Source organism: Mesoplodon bidens (genome assembly GCF_964165515.1).
Source record: "Mesoplodon bidens genome assembly, chromosome: X".
In the NCBI taxonomy this organism is placed as follows: Eukaryota; Metazoa; Chordata; class Mammalia; order Artiodactyla; family Ziphiidae; genus Mesoplodon; species Mesoplodon bidens.
The window spans coordinates 124,438,497-124,458,419 of NC_138163.1; the positions used below are offsets into that span (position 1 = coordinate 124,438,497).

At 49.2% G+C, this 19,923-nt stretch overlaps 1 protein-coding gene across 1 annotated transcript in view; it reads left to right on the forward strand.

Annotated features, from left to right (window-relative positions):
• Positions 1–19,923, forward strand: part of MAP3K15 (mitogen-activated protein kinase kinase kinase 15) — a gene marked incomplete at its 5' end in the record, with an annotated part of 161,540 nt that overhangs the window by 136,230 nt on the left and 5,387 nt on the right. Inside the window, 10 exon segments of the mRNA XM_081223135.1 lie at positions 9,835–9,992; positions 13,354–13,537; positions 14,206–14,368; positions 14,771–14,945; positions 15,713–15,829; positions 15,930–15,998; positions 16,633–16,738; positions 17,681–17,906; positions 19,550–19,566; positions 19,569–19,658. Coding sequence (XP_081079261.1) covers positions 9,835–9,992; positions 13,354–13,537; positions 14,206–14,368; positions 14,771–14,945; positions 15,713–15,829; positions 15,930–15,998; positions 16,633–16,738; positions 17,681–17,906; positions 19,550–19,566; positions 19,569–19,658 — 1,305 coding nt within the window.

The following is a 19,923-nucleotide window of genomic DNA, read 5'->3' on the forward strand; positions in this document are numbered from 1 at the left end:
GGTGCCCCCTTGCAGTCAACCCCCATGCCCACCCCCAGCCAACCACCGACCTACTCTCTGTATAGATATTCCTGCTCTGGAGATTTCTTATAAATGGAACGATACAGTACGTGGTCCCTTGTATCCAGCTTCCTACACTTCACATAAGCTTTTCGAGGTTCACCTGTGCTATATATAGTGTGTATCTCTACTTCGTTCCTTTTCTGGCTGAATAGTATTCCATTGTATGGATAGACCACATTTTGTTTATCCATCTACCAGTTAATGGTCATTTGGATTGTTTCCCCTTTTTGGCTGTAGTGAATGATACTGCCGTGAACATTCACATACAAGCCTCTGTGTGGAGATATGTTTCCATCCCTCTCCGGTAGATACCCAGGAATGGAACTCGGGACAGGAACTCTGTTCTGATCTGTGGCTGTGAACAGCCTTGGTTCAAATTCTGGCTCAACCACTTGCTAGCTGTGTGACCTTGGGCATGTCACTTAAGCTCTCTGTGTCTCCATTTCTTCATAAGTATATAAAACAGAGATGCTCATAATACCCACTTCAGAGGGTTTTTATGTGGATTAAATGAGTTAATATTGATGAAGTGCTTTAACCAGCACCTGGCTCATAGCAAGTGCAAGTGAAGTCTGCACTAGTGAACTAAATACTAATTTGCACTTAGAAGTCACTGGTCATTCGAGCTGGCAGGAGCCTTTGAGAGAATCGAGTTTATGTGCATAACAACATGTTGAGCCTGTCGGACTCAAAAGGTGTAATTTTTATTTTTATTTTTGTCTCCCACGCCTGCTCAGGGCAGTGGTCCTTTCCCATGACTCTTCCAGCCACACTTAGATAACAAAGAGATGTTTTAAAATTTTATCAATCCCTATTTCTTTTCTAAAAATTTTTATTGGATTATAGTTGCTTTACAATGTTGCATTCGTTTGTACTGTACAGCAAAGTGAATCAGCTATATATATACATATATCCCCTCTTTTTTAGATTTCCTTCCCTTTTAGGTCACCACAGAGCACTGAATAGAGTTCCCTGTGCTATACAGTAGGTTCTCATTAGTTCTCTATTTTATACATAGTATCAATAGTGTATATATGTCAATCTCAATCTCCCAATTCATCCAACCCCGCCCCTTTCCCCCTTGGTATCATTACATTTGTTCTCTATGTCTGTGTCTCTATTTCTGCTTTGTAAGTAAGATCGTCTATACCAGTTTTTTCAGATTCCTCATATATGCTTTAATATATGATATTCGTTTTTCTCTTTCTGACTTACTTCACTCTGTATGACAGTCTCTGGCTCCATCCATGTCTCTGCAAATGGCACAGTTTTGTTCCTTCTTATGGCTGAGTAATACTCCATTGTATATATGTGCCAAATCTTCTTTATCCATTCCTCCGTCAGTGGACATTTAGGTTGCTTCCACGACCTGGCTACCGTAAATAGTGCTGCAGTGAACGTTGGGGTGCATGTGTCTTTTTGAATTATGGTTTTCTCTGGGTATATGCCTAGTAGTGGAATTGCTGGGTCATATGGTAGTTCTATTTGTAGTTTTTTAAGGAACCTCCATACTGTTCTCCACAGTGGCTGTATCATTTTACATTCCTACCAACAGTGAAAAGGGTTCCCTTTTCTCCACACCCTCTCCAGCATTTATTGTTTGTAGACTTTTTGATGATGGCCATTCTGACCGATGTGAGGTGATACCTCATTGTAGTTTTGATTTGCATTTCTCTAATGATTAGTGATGTTGAGCATCCTTTCATGGTTTGTTGGCCATCTGTATGTCGTCTTTGGAGAAACAAAGAGAAAGTCTTAATGGCACTTTGAGAAGCAAATGAAGTCTGAATGCAGTCATTGAAAGGGTTCCGGCTGATATACAGGCGTGCCTTGTTTAATTGCGCTTTGCTTTGTTGTGCTTCGCAGATACTGCATTTTTTTTTTTTTTTTACAAATTGGTTTGTGGCAATCCTGCGTTATTAGATGATGGTGAGCATCTTTTTAGCAATAAAGTATTATTTATTTAGTTGTACCGGCTCTTAGTTGTGGCAGGCGGGCTCCCTCGTTGCAGCTCACGGGCTCCTTAGTTGTGGCTCATCAGCTCAGTTGTGGCTTGCCAGCTCCTTCGGTGTGGCATGCAGACTCCTTAGTTGTGGCATGCGAATTCTTAGTTGCGGCATGCACGTGGGATCTAGTTCCCTGACTAGGGATCGAACCCAGGCCCCCTGCATTGGAAACACAGAGTCTTATCCACTGCACCACTGCACCACCAGGGAAGTCCCTAGAAATACAGTATTATTTAATTTAGTTCTGTACGTTGTTTTTTTAGGTATAATGCTACTGCACACTTAATAGACTACAATAGAGTGTGAACATAACTTTTACATGCACTAGGAAACCGGAAAACTCCTGACTCATTTTATTGCCATATTCGCTTTATTGTGGTGGTCTAGAACCGAACCTGCAGTATCTCCGGGCTCTGCCTGTACTCATCCACACGCTCGTCCTCATTTAAAGGGCGGACTCCTCTCCCCGTCCCCGCTGGTCAGGGTGTCGGTCTTTGCTCCCTCCCTCACCTCTTTCCCCACTCAGCAGATGTGGACAGGAGAGGAGAGGGGCAGAAAGTTGTCACTTGACTAACACTGTTCTAAGCTGGCTTCCTGTGCTCTGGGTCTGGCTGATGGTTGCTATTAACTCTTTGCTGCCGGACCCCTCTAACTATAACTCCCGTGTCCGGGACAGGGGCCCCTCCTTTGGCTGACTACACCTTGCTTCCTCACCCTGATCTCCTACCCTGCACATTATAACTACCCCTCCATCTTTTTCTACTGAGGGAACCAGGCCTGGAAGGCTGTCTTTGGGCAGGATTCCCTTTAAAAAAGACCCTATGGTGTAGTGGTGAAGAATCCTCCTGCCAGTGCAGGGGACACGGGTTCGAGCCCTGGTCTGGGAAGATCCTACATGCCACGGAGCAACTAAGCCCGTGTGCCACAACTACTGAGCCCGCGTGCCACAACTACTGAAGCCCGCGCACCTGGAGCCCGTGCTCTGCAACAAGACAAGCCACTGCAATGAGAAGCCCGCACACCTCAACAAAGAGTATTCCCCTCTCGCCGCAACTAGAGAAAGCCCGCACGCAGCAACAAAGACCCAACACAGCCAAAAATAGATAGATAGATAGACAGATAGACAGACAGACAGACAGGCAGACCAACCCTAAAGCAGGGAACTCTCTGGTGGTCCAGTGGTTAGGACTCTGCACTTTCACTGCCAAGGGCCCGGGTTCAATCCCTGGTTGGATCCCGCAAGCCGCATGGCAAAAAACCCCAAAAAACAAAACAAAAAAAGCCTAAAGCGATATTTCTACAGCGGGTTTTGCATCTGGTGTCCCTTTTGTACCCGCTGTCGAGAGGGTGTGGTGATAGTCCCAGACCATATGGTCCCCACTCTGCTGCTGTCAGCTGCTTTTGCTCCCATGGGAACCAGTCCTCTGTGCAGCTTCTTTGCAGGGGACACATACATATGGAGCTCTGAGTGGGCCCAGTGAGGAGCCCTCACAGGCTCTGGGTTGGGAGAAAGTGGTGGCCCCTCCCTCCAGACCCATCCCTTGGGCAGGGCAACTGGGGTGACCCTGGGGGCATGGGAAGCTGCACCTTACTTCTCTTTTTGCTACTTTATTAATATTAAATTTTGAAACTTTGGGCTCTAACACTGTCTCAAGGGGACTGTAGAAGGTGCAAACATGTGTGGCCTCCTTTCAAGTGCACTTATCCTGGGTGGACGTTGAGTTGCTTGAGTCGCCATGGGCCCACACCTTCTGGAGACAGCTCATCCCCAACACCTGTAATGAGAGAGGGTACACCTCCCAGCGCAGGCTCTGCTCTCTCGCCCCTTTTAACCCTTGATCTGGGTGGAGGCCTCTGGGCTAGGGGCCCACGGCTTGTGTAACCAGTTATCTGAGACCGCCGTAGAAACATGCATCTGTGGTCCCTCTCTCACCCCTTGTCTTGGTATCCAGATCATATCTTGGCCCCTCAGTCAAAACTCCTAAATTATCATCCTGTGTCATGTCTTTTCTTTGCTGATAATTTGAAAATCCTTCTTGGGCCGTTGTCCAGGAGCCCCCAATGGATTTCATGTCCCAAGGGGACTGGGTTGATGCCTGTGGGTCTCCTGATCACCTTGTCCTGAACTCTGCACCACTGCACCCATGTAGATACCTGAGGGACCATAGGAAACCCCTAAGAGAGCCAGATTTAAGGCAAGCAACATTTCCAGGATTTATCCATTCATTTGCTCCCCCACCCCAATGGCATCCTCACTTGGTTTTCTCCACAGAAGCCAGTCTTTGGTACAGCTGATGTACCCCCACAGAGTGCACGCTGCCCCGGGGTGGTCCCTTGACTCTTGGAAATAGTTGTGGGGATCTATTTCTCTTTGTTGGCTGCTTGCTGTGACTGGATGCTTTCCCTATGAATACAGTAATAAATAAAATGGAGCACCCAGTTTTCTATTACTGCCCTGGGCCTAATATGGAAAGAAAGTTATATGGAAAGAAGTCACATTATGGCTTTGGAAATTCTTGCATCAGCTGCTCTTAATCAGGCAGCTTTTCTTCAGTTGCGCTTCTCCTGGATCCATTACTTAGATCAGGAATGTCATGGTGTGTAGCTCCAAATTTGAAGACAGAAGCCCTGGGCTTTAGCTTGAACAAATTCCCTAGCTTCTCTGAGCCTCGGTTTCCCCATATGTAAAATGGGAACAACAGTACATCATACCTCTTCTGCCCATCCTTATGGGGTTGTGAGAGTCAGATGGACAGTGCTACATGGAGCTGCTGTGTAAGCCATTGAGTGCCAATTGAAAGTCACATGTTGTGGCCAGAAGCCTCCAACATGGCCCCCAGTGATCCTCACCTCCTGGTATTCACAGCCTTGTTTGTATTCCCTTCCTGTTGAACACTGCCTGGACTTAGTGACCTGCTTCTAATGAATAGGTTAGGACAGAGTGGTGGTGTGTGACCTGGAGGCTAGGTCAGAAAAGGCAGTGTGGCTTTCCTCTTGCTTTCTCTTGGATTACACACTCTGGGGGAAGCCATATTTTAAGCAGCCTTATGGAGAATCCCATGTGGTGAGAAAACAAAGGCTCTTCCCAACCCCCATGTGAGCTTGGAAGTGAATCCTCCAGCCCCAGTCTAGCCTTCAGATGACTGCAGCCCCAGCCAACACCTTGGCTGCAGTCTAATGAAAGACCCTGGGCCAGATCTACCCAGCCCAGCTGTTACATAACCAGCCCTACATTCCAATCATTAGAAACTGTGTGAGATCATAACTGTTGTTTTAAACTGCTAACATTTGGGGTAATTTATTAGTTTTTTTTCCTAGCGTGCAATAAGTTACTTTATTTTTTTTTATTGGAGTATAGTTTATTTACAATGTTGTGTTAGTTCCAGCTATACAGCAAAGTGAATCAGTTATACATATATCCACTCTTTTTTTAGATTATTTTCCCATATAGGCCATTACAGAGTACCGAGTAGAGTTCCCTGTGCTGTACAGTAGGTCCTTATTAGTTATCTATTTTATATATAGTAGTGTGTATATGTCAATCCCAATCTCCCAAATTATTCCTCTCCCCCTTACCTCCTGGTAACCATAAGTTTTTTTTCTACATCTGTGACTCTACTTCTGTTTTGGTTCATTTGTACCCTTATTTTAGATTCCACATATAAGCAATATCATATGATATTTGTCTTTCTCTGTCTGACTTAACTTCACTCAGTATGACAATCTCTACGTCCATCCATGTTGCTGCAAATGGCATTATTTTGTTCTTTTTTATGGCTGAGTAATATTCCATTGTATATATGTGCCAAATCTTTATCCATTCCTCTGTTGATGGACATTTAGGTTACTTCCATGTCCTGGCTATTGTAAATAGTGCTGCAGTGAACATTGGGGTGCATGTATCTTTTCGAATTATGGTTTTCTCTGGGTATATGCCCTGGAATGGGATTGCTGGGTCATACGGTAGTTCTATTTTTAGTTTTTTAAGGAACCTCCATACTGTTCTGTATAGTGGCTGTACCAATGTACATTCCTACCAACAGTGAAAAGGGTTCCCCTTTCTCCACACCCTCTACAGCATTTATTGTTTGTAGACTTCTTGATGATGGCCATTCTGACTGGTGTGAGGTGATACCTCATTGTAGTTTTTTTTTTTTTTTTTTTCTGTACGCGGGCCTCTCACTGCTGTGGCCTCTCCCGTTGCGGAGCACAGGCTCCGGACACACAGGCTCCGCGGCCATGGCTCGCGGGCCCAGCCGCAGCGCGGCATGTGGGATCTTCCGGGATAGGGGCACGAACCCGTGTCCCCTGCATCGGCAGGCGGACTCTCAACCACTGCGCCACCAGGGAAGCCCTCATTGTAGTTTTGATTTGCATTTCTCTAATGATTAGTGATGTTGAGCATCTTTTCATGTGTTTGTTGGCCATCTGTATGTCTTCTTTGGAGAAATGTCTATTTAGATCCTCTGCCCATTTTTTGATTGGGTTATTTGTTTTTTTGATATTGAGCTGCATGAGCTGTTCGTATATTTTGGAGATTAATCCCTTGTTGGTCGCTTCATTTGCAAATATTTTCTCCCATTCTGAGGGTTGTCTTTTTGTTTTGTTTATGGTTTCCTTTGCTGTGCAAAAGCTTTTAAGTTTAGTTAGACCCCATTTGTTTATTTTTGTTTTTATTTTCATTACTCTAGGATATGGGTCAAAAAAGATCTTGTTGCGATTTATGTCAAAGAGTGCTCTGCCTATGTTTTCCTCTAAGAGTTTTATTGTGTCTGACCTTATGTTTAAGTCTTTAATACATTTTGAGGGTTTTTTTGTGGATGGTGTTAGGGAGTGTTCTAATTTCATTCTTTTACATGTAGCTGTCCAGTTTTCCCAGCACCACTTATTGAAGAGACTGTCTTCTCTCCATTGTGTATTCTTGCCTCCTTTGTCATAGATTAGGTGACCATAGGTGTGTGAGTTTATCTCTGGACTTTCTATCCTGTTCCATTGGTCTGTATTTCTGTTTTTGTGCCAGTACCATACTGTTTTGATTACTGTAGCTTTGTAGTATAGTGTCAAGTCAGGGAGCCTGATTCCTCCAGCTCCATTTTTCTTTGGGGTAATTTATTATATAGCAGTAAATAACTAATACGGATGTCATTGCTAAGTCCCTACCTTTAGAAAGAGTGATGTTCACTATGGTTCCATATAAAGAAAATCTCCAAATTTAGCATTAAGCAGACTAATCCTCCAATTGTGAAACAGTTGTACTAAGGACAGTTATTCAGTCAGGGTCAATAAGCCATTGCAATTTGGTTTAGTGCTATTTTCTACTGCTGCATAACTTTCTAAGTTTATTTTCTTGCTCTTTTAAGAATTAACTTTTAGCCATTCTATTAGTCAGGATCCAGACAGGAAAATTGAAATCACCCCAGTTATTTTTACAGAGAGAATTTAGTTGAAAGAACTGTTGCCTGGGACTTCAGTTATCAGAAAGCAGCCTACATCCCTAGGGCCTGAGGGAGCAAAGGGGAGGGTGGGATTCAAACCTTTCAGTGGGGGGTGCCACTGGGCTGGAGCACGTAACTCTGAGGGGGCAAGATGAGGCTGGTTCTGGAAGTATGGGGGGACAGAAAAGCTGGTAGTGAGCCAAGCACTGCCACTGGAACCAACTGAGGGTCCAAAGTGACGCTTGCTAACTAACCTCTCCTTCCTGTCGCTTGTGCACAGGCATGCTCTCTTCCCCCACCCCCTCCCAACCCACCAGGGAGCAGCAGGCAAAGCAGAAGTGTGGTTTGCACAGTGCCAGACCCAGCGTAGCAGAGCTGAGAGATAACAGCTTAATAAATAGCACAGTGTCACGTCTTTCCTAAGTTAATGAATTATGGGTTAGTTAGAAGGCACATTCCCTGCCAAGGCCTCTCTCTCTGTTGTTCACTGTAGTAGGCGCCTGTAGGGGATGTGGTGTCACTGAAAGTTCCCTTCCTGGGGCTCTGAGATTTCCTGACACTGCAACAAGTGCTACGAGCCTCCATCTTGCCCAACCCTGCAGCCAACTGAACACTTCCCCACCAGGCTTTCAGCTCGGGAGATCAAAGCCATCATTTTTGCCCCGCTGATTTCTTGTACTCACTGATACAACCTAATGTATATTTAACTTTAAATTAGGAAGAATGAAATAAAATTTAAAAATTTTTTTTAATTTAAATTCATTTCTTCAGTGTCACCAGCCACATTTCAAGAGCCCAACGGTCCTATGTGGCTAGTGGCTACCATACTGAACTGCACAGAATAGAACATTTCCATTATTGCAGAACATCTTATTGGTCAGAGCTGTCCTGGAGCCTTTAAAATGCTCATAGGAGAGAAACAAGCTGAAAAGACATTGGATGTTCAGGAGGAGGAGGATGTAGTAGGTAGCATCTCCAAGCTTAGTTTAACCAATGAGCCCTTGATTTTCATTGATCAAGACTCAGGAAACCTACTTTGGTTTTGTGATCTTGAGGCAGAGACTGGGATTTCTCTGTGCATCAGTGTTCTCTCTTCACACCCGGGCCAATATCATTTCTGAGTTTGCTGTTTATTATAAACCTCTTTGCCAGCACATAGCATCTGCTGCTGTTGCTTCCACATTCCCCTTGCCTCTGGATTAGTTTCAGGGAAAACCAGAGATTTTACTCTTAGCACCCTTGATTGACCTCCCTGCCCCATCTCTCCAACAACCCCTTCCCCTCCCTGATCACCACCTTCCCTGTGGCAGCCCCTGGTGGCTCATGATCCACAGGAGAAAGTCCAAAGCCAGAGCCTTCAGAACACACAGCGCTCCCGGGTCCACTCTATACTTCACACCCGCGGGCTTTGGGTCAAGCTCTTCACCTCGCCCAAAAGTTCTCCTGTTCCTTTGTCCACCTCTTTGAGCCTCATGGCAGGAGTCTACTTCACTGGCAACCCAGCCACCACCCGTTTGGATTGGCCACCATGTTCATGGCAAGGTCATGCTTTGCCCTGCCTGCTCCTGGCCAATGACTGAGCATGGTGAGGGTACTAGAACCAGCGTGCCGCTCTTCCAGTGCGCAGCCTTGGGTCAGGGTCTCCCCGGCGGCCTGGCAAAGCTGTCTCAGACGTGCTCTGCCATCGAGACGCTTCCTTCCCGCTCCTTTCGCGGGGCTCAGACCCGCACTGCAGTCTGACAGCTCTCCCTGCCCTGCCTGCTCCACCCCCTTTATCCGTCCCACCCCGTCTCCCAGTAAATCTCTTGTATGTCTAATTCTGACTTGGTATTATTTCTCAGAGACCCAAACTGACACAGCTAGAGCTTCGCCTGACTCAAGCCAGGCAGAATCAAGCACTGTTCCATCCATGTTCTCAACGCCTTCTGTGTATACCTGTTAGAGCACTTACTACATTCACCATCACCACTGCCACCCTCCTCGTCACCACGTCTCCTCCACTAGGCAGCGTCTAAAGGTCAGGCACCACATTTCTTACATTCTGGTCCCCCTGTATCTGCCATGCACTAATGTGTGTTGATTGAATTAGATTGGGCCCATTTATCCTTCGAGGGTCTGAGTGATCCTCTGTCAACGTTGACTAGTGTTAAAGAAAGGCATGTTGCATGTCTCTGGTCAAAGAAGAGATGCAGTGACATCATTTACGCAGGAGTCCAGCCCCCGTATATCATTAATGCGAGAGTTAAAGTTCACACACTCGTTTACTAATGGTCCACTTAGTTTTTAAACAATATGGTACCCACCGTCTTTGTTGTATTTTTTCCCAATAGGCACTCTGCAGTACATGGCGCCCGAGATTATTGCTCGAGGACCTCGTGGGTACGGTGCCCCGGCTGGTATCTGGGCCCTGGGCTGCACCATCATCGAGATGGCTACCAGCAGGCCTCCGTTCCGTGAGCTCGGTGAACCGCAGGCACCAGTGTTCAAAGTAAGACATGTTGGATGATTTAGGTTGCTGGTGTTGGAGAGAGATAATTCAAATCAAAAATCTCCCAATCCAGAAACCTCTCCACAAAGGTGGAAGAGAAAGCAAACAGGTTGTTTTGTTTTGTTTTATTTTTGAATAAGCATAAAATCAGAATGTGATGTGCGTCACAGGCCCGAGAGAGTGGAGTGCTAAGAGGCTGGAAAGCGGAACTCAGCCTTTCCTCTAGCCAAGCAGGTGCAACCCTTTATATCCATGTTCTGAAGAGAAATGCTAACTGGTCCTCAGGTGCAAGGACTACACAGCACCACTGGTCACAGGAGGTCACCCGAGGTTCCCGACAACTAGGGTGACCATTTGTGTTAGCTAATTGGCTTTACCCAAAGGAAAGGTCAACTTGTCAAACCTTGTAGTTCTGGAGCAAAAGGCTCCACCGAAGTTAGGCTCCTGCTTTCCCACAGAAACCCGGAAATCGGAGCGCTACCTTCCTCGGTGGTGGCATTTCAAAGAGATGGCTCCCAGGTCCTTGAGAAAGACATTTCTGGCAAGAGGCTTATTTGGCTTTTAAAAAGATTTACATACATCTCGAAGAGCAACACAGAACTTAGAATGACAGGTTTTCTAAAGTGAATGCTCTAAGATAGGTAGGGGGGTGTCTCTTTCTTTCTTTCCAACTGAGGGAGTTAAGCTTCTTAGTTCATCTGTACGTGCTCTTACACTGGGTAAGGCTCGAGGGCCGCGTTGGGTGAGTGTCTTTGGAGGACAGGTTTCTGTCTAGATTTGGAGAGGAGGAACTTTGGGTATCATGCTGTCTCCTTTGTCCTGCTAAAAGCCTTCCCAGAGCTGACAGGAAGGGCGACCCGTGTGTTGAGGCCCACATGGTACTGACTGGCCCTATGGGTGGGGCTTTACGCTGGACATGCTCCCTTGGGAAGGGACATGCTTGCTTGCGAGCCCAAGGGAAGCTGATGCGAGGACAGCCAGTGTGTCCAAGGTCAGGTCTGCGGCTTCTGGCTCCGTGGACGCTTGGAGAAGTTGAAGAGCAGCTGTAGCCTTCAGAGGTTGTTACCAGCACTGACCTTCCCCAGAGCACTTTTGTTTGCCCCAAAGATAAGAAGGAAGAGAGCAGGGTCCCAGAAGGCTAGATGGCCACTGCTTACGGATGACAAGGTCGCAGTGCGTGGAAGCAGCCTGATGGAACGTGATTCCAGAGGCCTTTCTTCCTGCTTCTCTACCAAGCCTGGTGGCCTCCCAGGCCTGTCAGCCCCACAGCCTCACCGCCTGCATCCTTGCTAGGCCCTCTGGCTCAGTCTCTTCGGCAGAAGGAACTCAAAGGCCCGAGTGCAGGGCTCTGCCCATGAGCTGGGTGCAGCCTGCTCAGCGGGTTCTGAACGCCCTGTGCTGTGATGCCTTGGTGCACTCCTCAGCCCAGCCCCTGCAGAAGGTTCTCTGAGCTTCCCACCCTCCCAGCAGCTGTCAGGTAGCCCTAAAGCCAAGATCTCAAGTCGATGAGTGTCTCCTGGCACCTGCAATCCAAACAAGACCCTGAACACCGCGGCTGGCAGGCAGCAGTGACCTTCCAGCCTTTCCACGTCTGTCCAGGATGGAGCCACCTGGGGCTGGCAAAGATCTTCCTGCAGCTTCAGTTACAGGCCTCGGAATAAATACCAGCTGGTGGGCTTCCCTGGTAGCACAATGGTTAAGAATCTGCCTGCCAATGCAGGGGACACGGGTTCGAGCCCTGGTCCGGGAGGATCCCACATGCCGCGGAGCAACTAAGCTCGTGCGCCACAACTACTGAGCCTGCGCTCTAGAGCCCACGTGCCTAGAGCCTGTGCTCCGCAACAAGAGAAGCCACTGCAGTGAGAAGCCCGCGCACCGCAACGAAGGGTAGCCCCCGCTCGCCGCAACTAGAGGAAGCCTGCGCGCAGCAACGAAGACCCAACCCAGCCAAAAATAAATACATTTATTTAAAAAAAATAATAACGTAGTGCCCATGTTTGCTCTTCTCGAGAGCCGGGGGAGAAGCTACTCCCTTCCTCTCTGAGTTCTTGTCCTGAGTTTTTGTCTCTGGACCGCCCTAGTGCCCTTATGTCCCCACCCCTCAGGCGAGGGGTGCCATCTGGAATGTGCCCTGCATTTCAGATCTTGTGGGTTGAATTCTATCCAGTGTTTAGTGTTCTCAAAATCCAAAACTCGTTTTTTGAAAATGTTGTGTTGTGGTAAGAATACAACATGAGATTTACCCTCTTAACAGTATTGTTGACTCAGGGTCCAGCACTGTACAGCAGATCCGCTAGACATTATTCATCTGTTTAAGTGCCATGCGTGCCCAGTGGGTAGTAATGCCCCATTTCCCCCTCCCCTCAATGCCAAACTCTCCATCCTGCCCATGAGGAGCAGCGTGTCAGAAGCGGTTGGTGTGCCCCTGGTGCAGGGACTTCAGGCTGTGAAGTCGGAGGCTGGCGGTTTGCTCTCGGCAGCGCCCCGGTCTCACTGAGGGGGCAGGGGAGGCCGCGCCAGCCCCATGGTTGCCGAGGAGCTGGGAATGGGGTGCATCTGGAGGACAGAATGGCTTCCACTCCTGGCTCATTGGGTGGGCTTGGAAACGATGAGGAGAAGACTGTGAACGTTAAAGATGACAACTCCTCAGATGAATGGAGAGCCGTCCCCGATGGGAACGGTCACGCAGGATGGATGAGCGGGACTCGTGGAAGCATCCCCGTGTCACAGTGAGATGTGACGACTCAGCCGGAACTCCTGCTCCCCCACAGGGCGCAGGGACAAGAGAGCCTGCAGCAGGACGATGATGAGCTGGCCAGCAGTGGAGCTGAAGCAGAAATTGCAGCAGGAGCCTGAACAGGAAAGGGCAGCGCCGCCTCCCTCAGCCAGTTGCACCCCTTGGGGATGAGGGCGTGGGCCCCGAGTTACCGGCCTCCAGGTTTGCTCTGCCTGTGGTTTACAGCTGGAGGTTGGAGATTTGGACTGTGAACGCGTAGAGGCTGAGAGGCTGGGGCGCGATGCTCTCGGAGGGCCTTTCACACGTGGCCCTTTATCCTGGGCATCCTCCCTGCATAGTGATCACGGAGCTCCAAGAGGACTAGAGCAGAAACCCCAAGGCCTCTTAAGGCCTAGGCTCTGAAACCCCCACCAGTACCACTTCCCCCACAATCTACTGGGCAAAGCAAAGTCCCCAGAGGCCAGCCGGGGCTAGGACATGGATACCAGTCATTGAGGCCATTGTTGGAATCCATCATCAGCCCCTCCTAGGATGGCAGATACAGGAGCTTTGTGTGGAAGGTATGTACACATGGATTTGCCCGAGACCACACTGTCCCATCGGTCACCTCTGCCTTCAATGCAGGTAGGGATGTTTAAGATTCACCCTGAGATTCCGGAAACCCTTTCAGCGGAAGCTAAAGCCTTCATTTTATCCTGTTTTGAGCCTGACCCCCACAAATGTGTCACTGCTCCTGGGCTGCTCCAAGAGGGTTTCTTAAGGCAGGTGAACAAGGGCAAGAGGAACGAAATTGCTTTCAAGTCGGCAGGTGAGGCCTGCTGGGATGGCAGGGGTGACGGCTCTCCCGAGCGCTGAGCTTCCCACATGGTGCCCGTCTTTGTGAAGAGCGGTGGGGCTGGCGCATTAGGTGTGGGACGCAGAGACACAGGGAGCCCATAGGTGACAGCAATGTACCCTCACATACCCGATGCTCCGTTAAAGCCTTTCCTTGGGGATTGTGCCGGGGAGGGAGGTGGGAGGTACCCTGGCTGGGGTTTTGTGTCTTCCCCAGGTGCAGAGCCTGGCGCTTCATTTTTGGAGGCTGGCCTGTCACCCTGTGCTGCTCCCGACCTTGATTAGAGGGTGTCTGTCCTGCAGGCCGCCGAAGCAAGCAGCCCCTTCTGGGGCAGTCGGTCCTACCGGGCGGTGACATGAGTGGCCCCGCTGTGGACGGGGTCGGGAGCTGGGACAGGGTGCCTCAGCATCTTGCACCCAGAGAGCGACTCTCTGTCTCAGCGTGTCCAAAGGGCTGGTTAGAAATGCAGAGTCTCGGGCCCATCCCAGACCCACTGAAGCAGAACCTCCATCTCCCCAGGATCCCTGGGTGATCGCTTTCACCCCCAGTTAGAGCAGCGCGGGCTTAGGCCCCTGGGTGGGTCACGTGGCCCAAGGGGCTGCCTGGGGCTCACCCTCCCCACCCCCAGCTGCCCCGCACAGAGGGTCCCAGGGGCGCCACGCTGCCCCTGCCCCTGGCGGGGGAGCTGATGGGTGGCAGCAGCGGCAGCGAGCATGGCTCGGTCTCCCCGGGCCCCGATGCCCAGCCCGAGGTGCTCTTCCAGAAGTCCCAGCCGCCCACGCACCGGCTCAGACACCTGCTCAGGTACGGCGGCCCCCCACTCGGGGGACAGAGTCCCTCCCAGGTGTAAACCAGATGGCCGCGAGGGGCTTTCGCTTCCTTCCTGCGCGATCAGCAGGGCAGCCGGGGCGGCCACTGACAGAGAGAGAGAGGAGGGCAGTGAGGTCACTCTGTCCCTTCCCCTCTTCTCCTCTTCCTCCCCTCCCCCTCGTCGCTTCCCCTTCCCTCCTGTTTCCTCCTCCTCCCGTCACCCGATATTCTCTCCCTCCTACCCCCCTCCTTCCCCTCCCTCCCTTCCCCGTCTTTGCCCTCGCCCCCAACACTGGTGCATCGTCCTGAGGGTGGGGCTGCGGCGGAGCCACCTCTTAGCCCCTCCCCCACGGTGTCCCTGGGAGGCGGGTGATTGACGCCTGCGTTTGTCCGCAGTGTTCCTGATGAGAGCTCGGCCTCAGAGGACCAGAGCGCAGCCTCGTCCCTGGAGGACAGGGACCCGGGCCTCTTCCTGCTGCGCAAGGACAGCGAGCGCCGTGCCATCCTCTACAGAATCCTCTGGGAGGAGCAGAACCAGGTGGCTTCCAACCTGCAGGAGTGCGTGGCTCAGGTACAGGCCGAGTGCGGGAGTTGCAATCCCACCCCGTCTGCCCAGGGCCAGGTCCCAGAAGAGGTCCAAATGGGACTGGTGTTCCTGCTACCCTAGAACATTTGCACAGTTACAATAACCACCCTAAGTATTTCCCAACGTCCTCCCCTTTTCCAACAAAACAAAAGAAAATACAAAAAAAAAAAAAAAAAAAGACTCCACTGAAGCCTGAATTTGCATTTGCGGAACACTGCGGTGAAACCAGGCACTGATGGGGCAGTGCTGCCTCCTGGTGGAAAACAAGCCAAATGGCAGCACAAAGCCCACTTAACCCCCTGCTGCACCAGTTGCCCTCAGAAGCTGGGAGAACAGTCGAGTTAGGAAGAAAGGTTACGGGTGGAAATATTTGAGTTTTAACTCATTTTGGATGGGAAAAGTTCCTTCCAGCAAGAGGCTACTGCCCACTATGAACTGTGCCTTGTGACAAGGCTTGTTGGGGGTGGAGGGTGGTTTACAAGGGGTTAAACAGGATGGCAGACCATTCCTTGAGGGGCTTAGTTCTGTTGTTTGCGGGCCAGAGAGGAGAGGGGGCCACATAACCCTCTAACAGGAAGGATATGGAGGAAATTCCAGGACCAGAGACCGTGTCTCACCTGGGAAATCCCCAGTTCCATTAGCAAATGGACAGTCTGGTTGATTAGTTGCCCACAGTACTTCTTGGATTTTCCCTCCCTCTCTCTGAATTACTCAGTGACTGATTTTTTGGGGGGTGGGGGTTTGGTGATCAGAGTTCGGAAGAGTTGCATCTCTCAGTCGGCCACATCAAGCAAATAATTGCGATCCTGAGAGATTTCATCCGCTGCCCGGAGCACAGGGTGATGGCATCCACGATATCAAAGCTAAAGGTGGTGGGAGGGAGACGCAAAAGGGAGGGGATATGGGAACATATGTATATGTATAACTGATTAAATTTGTAAAAAAAAAAAAAAAAAAAAAAAGCTAAAGGTGGACCTGGACTTTGACAGCTCGTCCAACAATCAGATTCATCTGGTACTCTTTGGATTTCAGGATGCTGTAAGTGCTCCATTTGGCCTTAGAGAACATGCCAGAAGGTAGGAAGCCCACTGAAGTGGCTCACAGCCAAGATCGTGGAGTTCGATTACCATCATCTCCCGTAGTCTCCATTTCTTCTCACCTGTTTACGCCTGAATCCCGAGTGTCAGCAGTTTTCTAAACACTGAATATGTGTGTACAAGCGACTGGTCTGATTGCATTATGGCCACCGAGAGCAGGAGTATAGGATTTGGGAACGAGTGGCATCTGCCAGCTGGGTAGGTGTGGGGTTTAAGCTTATGTGTCTGCCCGAACAGGTGTGAGTTGCTCCAGGCCCAAGATCATGTCTGGTTTAGCTTTGTGTCTCAAGTCCCCAACACAGAGCTTGAGGTTTCATAGATGCCTCATAAATGTTCGTTGAATAAACAATGAAGAGGCCCATGCGGTAGCTCCGATCTCTGTACCTGTCCCCTAGACCCCCGTGTGACTTGGGGTCAGCTTAAAGGAAGACTCAGTCCAGAAGAAACATAAGTCAGGTAGAAACTCAGGGCAGCATGGTTAACTCTTTATCTCAGAGTAGAAGCAAATTCGAATTAGTAAGAACTATTTCTTAAAAGTACAGTGGACCAGAAATCTGGATTTTTGTGATTTGTAGGTAAATAAAATTTTGAGGAACCACTTAATTAGGCCCCACTGGATGTTTGCGATGGACAACATCATCCATCGAGCGGTGCAGGCTGCAGTCACCATCCTCATCCCAGGTAAGGGCCCTCTTTTCGGTCAAGGTCAACTTCAGGTGGCTATGGAAAAGGTCAGACAGGTCCTCTGTATTCACCAGTTGTTGCTTTCCCTTTCCCATCTTGGGTATGTATGTCCCTGCAATTAAGTAAATGATGTCACAGACCCCTTTAGGGCCAAGATTCTGGGATTCTCAGAACATCTCCTGGTGATGTATTTTTACATGCCCCCAGGCATAACTGAGGAGCACGCACCGCAGGTAGACTAAACTCAGGATCTCAAAGGAGCACGAAGCCTGATGGCCTGGATCCTAGTGCGTCATCTTGTGTGCTCAGCAACGCCTCCTAGTTGGTTGACGATTTAACGGTTCAGTCTCCTCTCTCAGAATCATCATGTGGCAGCTACAGAAATCTTTGGCTTTTATAGGCTCTATTTTTGAAATGTTAGAGCAGCTTAATACCCAAGTTGATTCTCCTTCCGCAGTGCCTTCTCCCTAGGAAGGGAGGCTATGCAGCGCTTCGGTTAACACTGCCATTTCCTCTCATTACTTTGCTCCCTCCCTGTCATCCTCTGCCTGCTCCCCTGAATGCACTCTGCCCAGGCTCAGCTTCTGGGAGTGGCTTGTTAAACCCCAGGACTTCATTATTCCCCAGTCCAAGCAGGAAAGTGTTTGTAGTAAAAACACGGGCCTGGGTGGAAGCCCGCTTGTCCCTTTTTAAAACTGCCCTTGGCTAACTAACACTTTGAAGTCTGTTTCCTTACCTGTGAAGTGGTGGGGACCATCTTTTCACTGTAGAGCTAAGTGAAATAGTCTCCCCTCCGTTTTATAAAGTCAGCAGTCCCCTGATGGAACGTCGCGTTGGCCTGGCCGGCCTCTGAACAGCCATGTTTGCTGGCCCGGGACATAAGCTACACCAAGCCCTGGCCTTGTTGAACCGTGGTCCTTTTCTTCCGTGATTCCACAGAGCTCCAAGCCCACTTTGAGGCTGCCTCAGAGACCGAAGGAGTGGATAAGGACACGGATGAGGCGGAAGAGGACTATGTCTCGGCAGACCCACGCGGGAGCGAGGCCCAGGCGGCGTGTGGGTGGAGCGGGCCCGTTTCAGCAGTTGCCCAGGAGGCCCAGCCCCAGCAGCTCCACCAGCAGCATTTGAGCCTCCAGCTGAGCAAGCTCAGGCAGGAGACCAACAGGTGGGCAGGGGTGGGACAATGACCCGGACCAGCCGGTCAACTCAGTGGTCGGGTGCCTCACCCAGGTCTCAGAAAAGCATCTTTACCCCCAAGGAACCGCACAAGGAGATACCCTCAGCTTCAACTGGGGGACTAGAAGGATGCCCCCGTTTTAATGCTAGGAGTCAGAGACGTAGAGTGCCTTGCCACAAGCCGTACTAAAGGCAGCAGATCTTGGAGTTTTCTCTTTACGGAGATGGGTTCCCTGACATGGTGTGTGGGTCCAGCAACTTGGGGGGACATCTGCGGCCCGCCCCTGCCGAAGTGGCTGAGTTGGGGGCCAGTTAGCACTGTGTCGATGGACAGGTATCCCATAACCCTGACCCCAAGGAAGTCTGCCCTGTCCTCTTTGAATCTCTCGTGTTTTGTCATGATCCCTAGGCAGGAATTAGTGAACCGCCTCCCCAGACAGCGGACCCTGGCACTGCCGTGAGGTTCCCACAAGAGTTGGGCTCTTTTGTTTATCTCCAGGCACATAGTAGGTGTTCAAAAAATATTTGTTAAATGAACAAAAAGATTCCCATTTGCGCTGGGGAACCACGTCGTCAGTGGGCTTAGCAAACTAGTCAGTACTGGTTCCAAATGATGCCTTGTTGCCCAGTGGTCACTGGGAATGCTAAAATTTAACGGGGACAAACGGTGTCAGGCGTACCTATTTTGGAAGAAAAGTTGTATACACCCCTAGGGATCTCTGAAGTTTAATTTTAGGCAGATCTAATCATTTCTTTTTAGAAAGGCCCAGAGTTTTAATTAAGTGGTAGTGGTGGCAAAACTTTACGTTTTGAAAAAATGACAAATGTGAAAGTTGATAGTAGTACTTAGCACTTTTAAAAATGTGTTTCTGGTAAGGTTTATAATCACCAAATTCATAAAATGTTATATATGGGTTCAAAGGTTATTCCTTTCCAGGGTCAATATTGTTATCTTCCATCTCAGTAGAATTAGCAGTAAGACAGCAGCCAGCACCTGACTACGAATGGCTGACAGACAGCTCCTACAGACACGCCTGCCCCTGTAGGACAGAGATGCCTTAGCTGCTGTTGGACACAGCAGGAAGGCACCTTTTGCCCTGAGTGATACGAGGGTAACACATGTGTCCTGAGTAGTGTCTGTGAGACCAAGCCCCGTGAGGCGTTTAGCGCAGTCTTGGGTAAGTGTTCCCAGTAGTGTCCCTCCCACCTTCCAAGCAGTGTCTTTCCTGCAATTCCTCCTTCCCCATAGCTGTTCCAACAGCAGCAGGGCTTCTATCTCCTTGGCTTACTCTTCGGTGAGGAGGGAAGGGCCTGACCACTAGTTTCAGCGACTTGACCTGACTTAGGGAGACAAGTTGGCTGAGTTCTACTGATCACCATGAGGTTATCTTTTGGTTCATGATACGTTCTGAGGCAAAATATACCCACGCCCTGAGCGTTGGTCTTTGTTTACAAGGGGAGGAAGCACAAGAAAGGTGCCCATGTACAGGCTGAAACCTGATCACACAACTTTGAAGAAACTAGACTGACCATTGGGATTGTGCCATTTTATTTTTAAACCTCTGTTCAACACATGTTTGAATTGAATGGTATTAGGCTCTCTCTGGAGGATGGCTTTGTTTTTTAAACCAGACTTTTGGAACACCTAGTTTAAAAGGAGAGTACCAGAATCTTCTACGGCAAACCCCAGAACAGAAAACTCAAGAATTGTATCACCTGCAGTTACAATTCAAATCTAATGGTGAGTGATTTTCCACTTGCTCTGACTTATGTGTGTGTGAGACCATTCAAAATCTGGCTAGTATTCTAGTCAGCCTTGCAACAGTTGAGATTATTCTCGATCAGACCAGTAAGTACTCCAGTAGATTCCGGAATACTGGTTAATAATAAAAAGGAACTACCAGTACATTCAAAACCAGATGAATCGCAAATGCATTATGCAAGTGAGAGAAGCCAGATTCAAAAGGCTACGTGTTATGATTCCATAAATGTAGAACATTTATAGA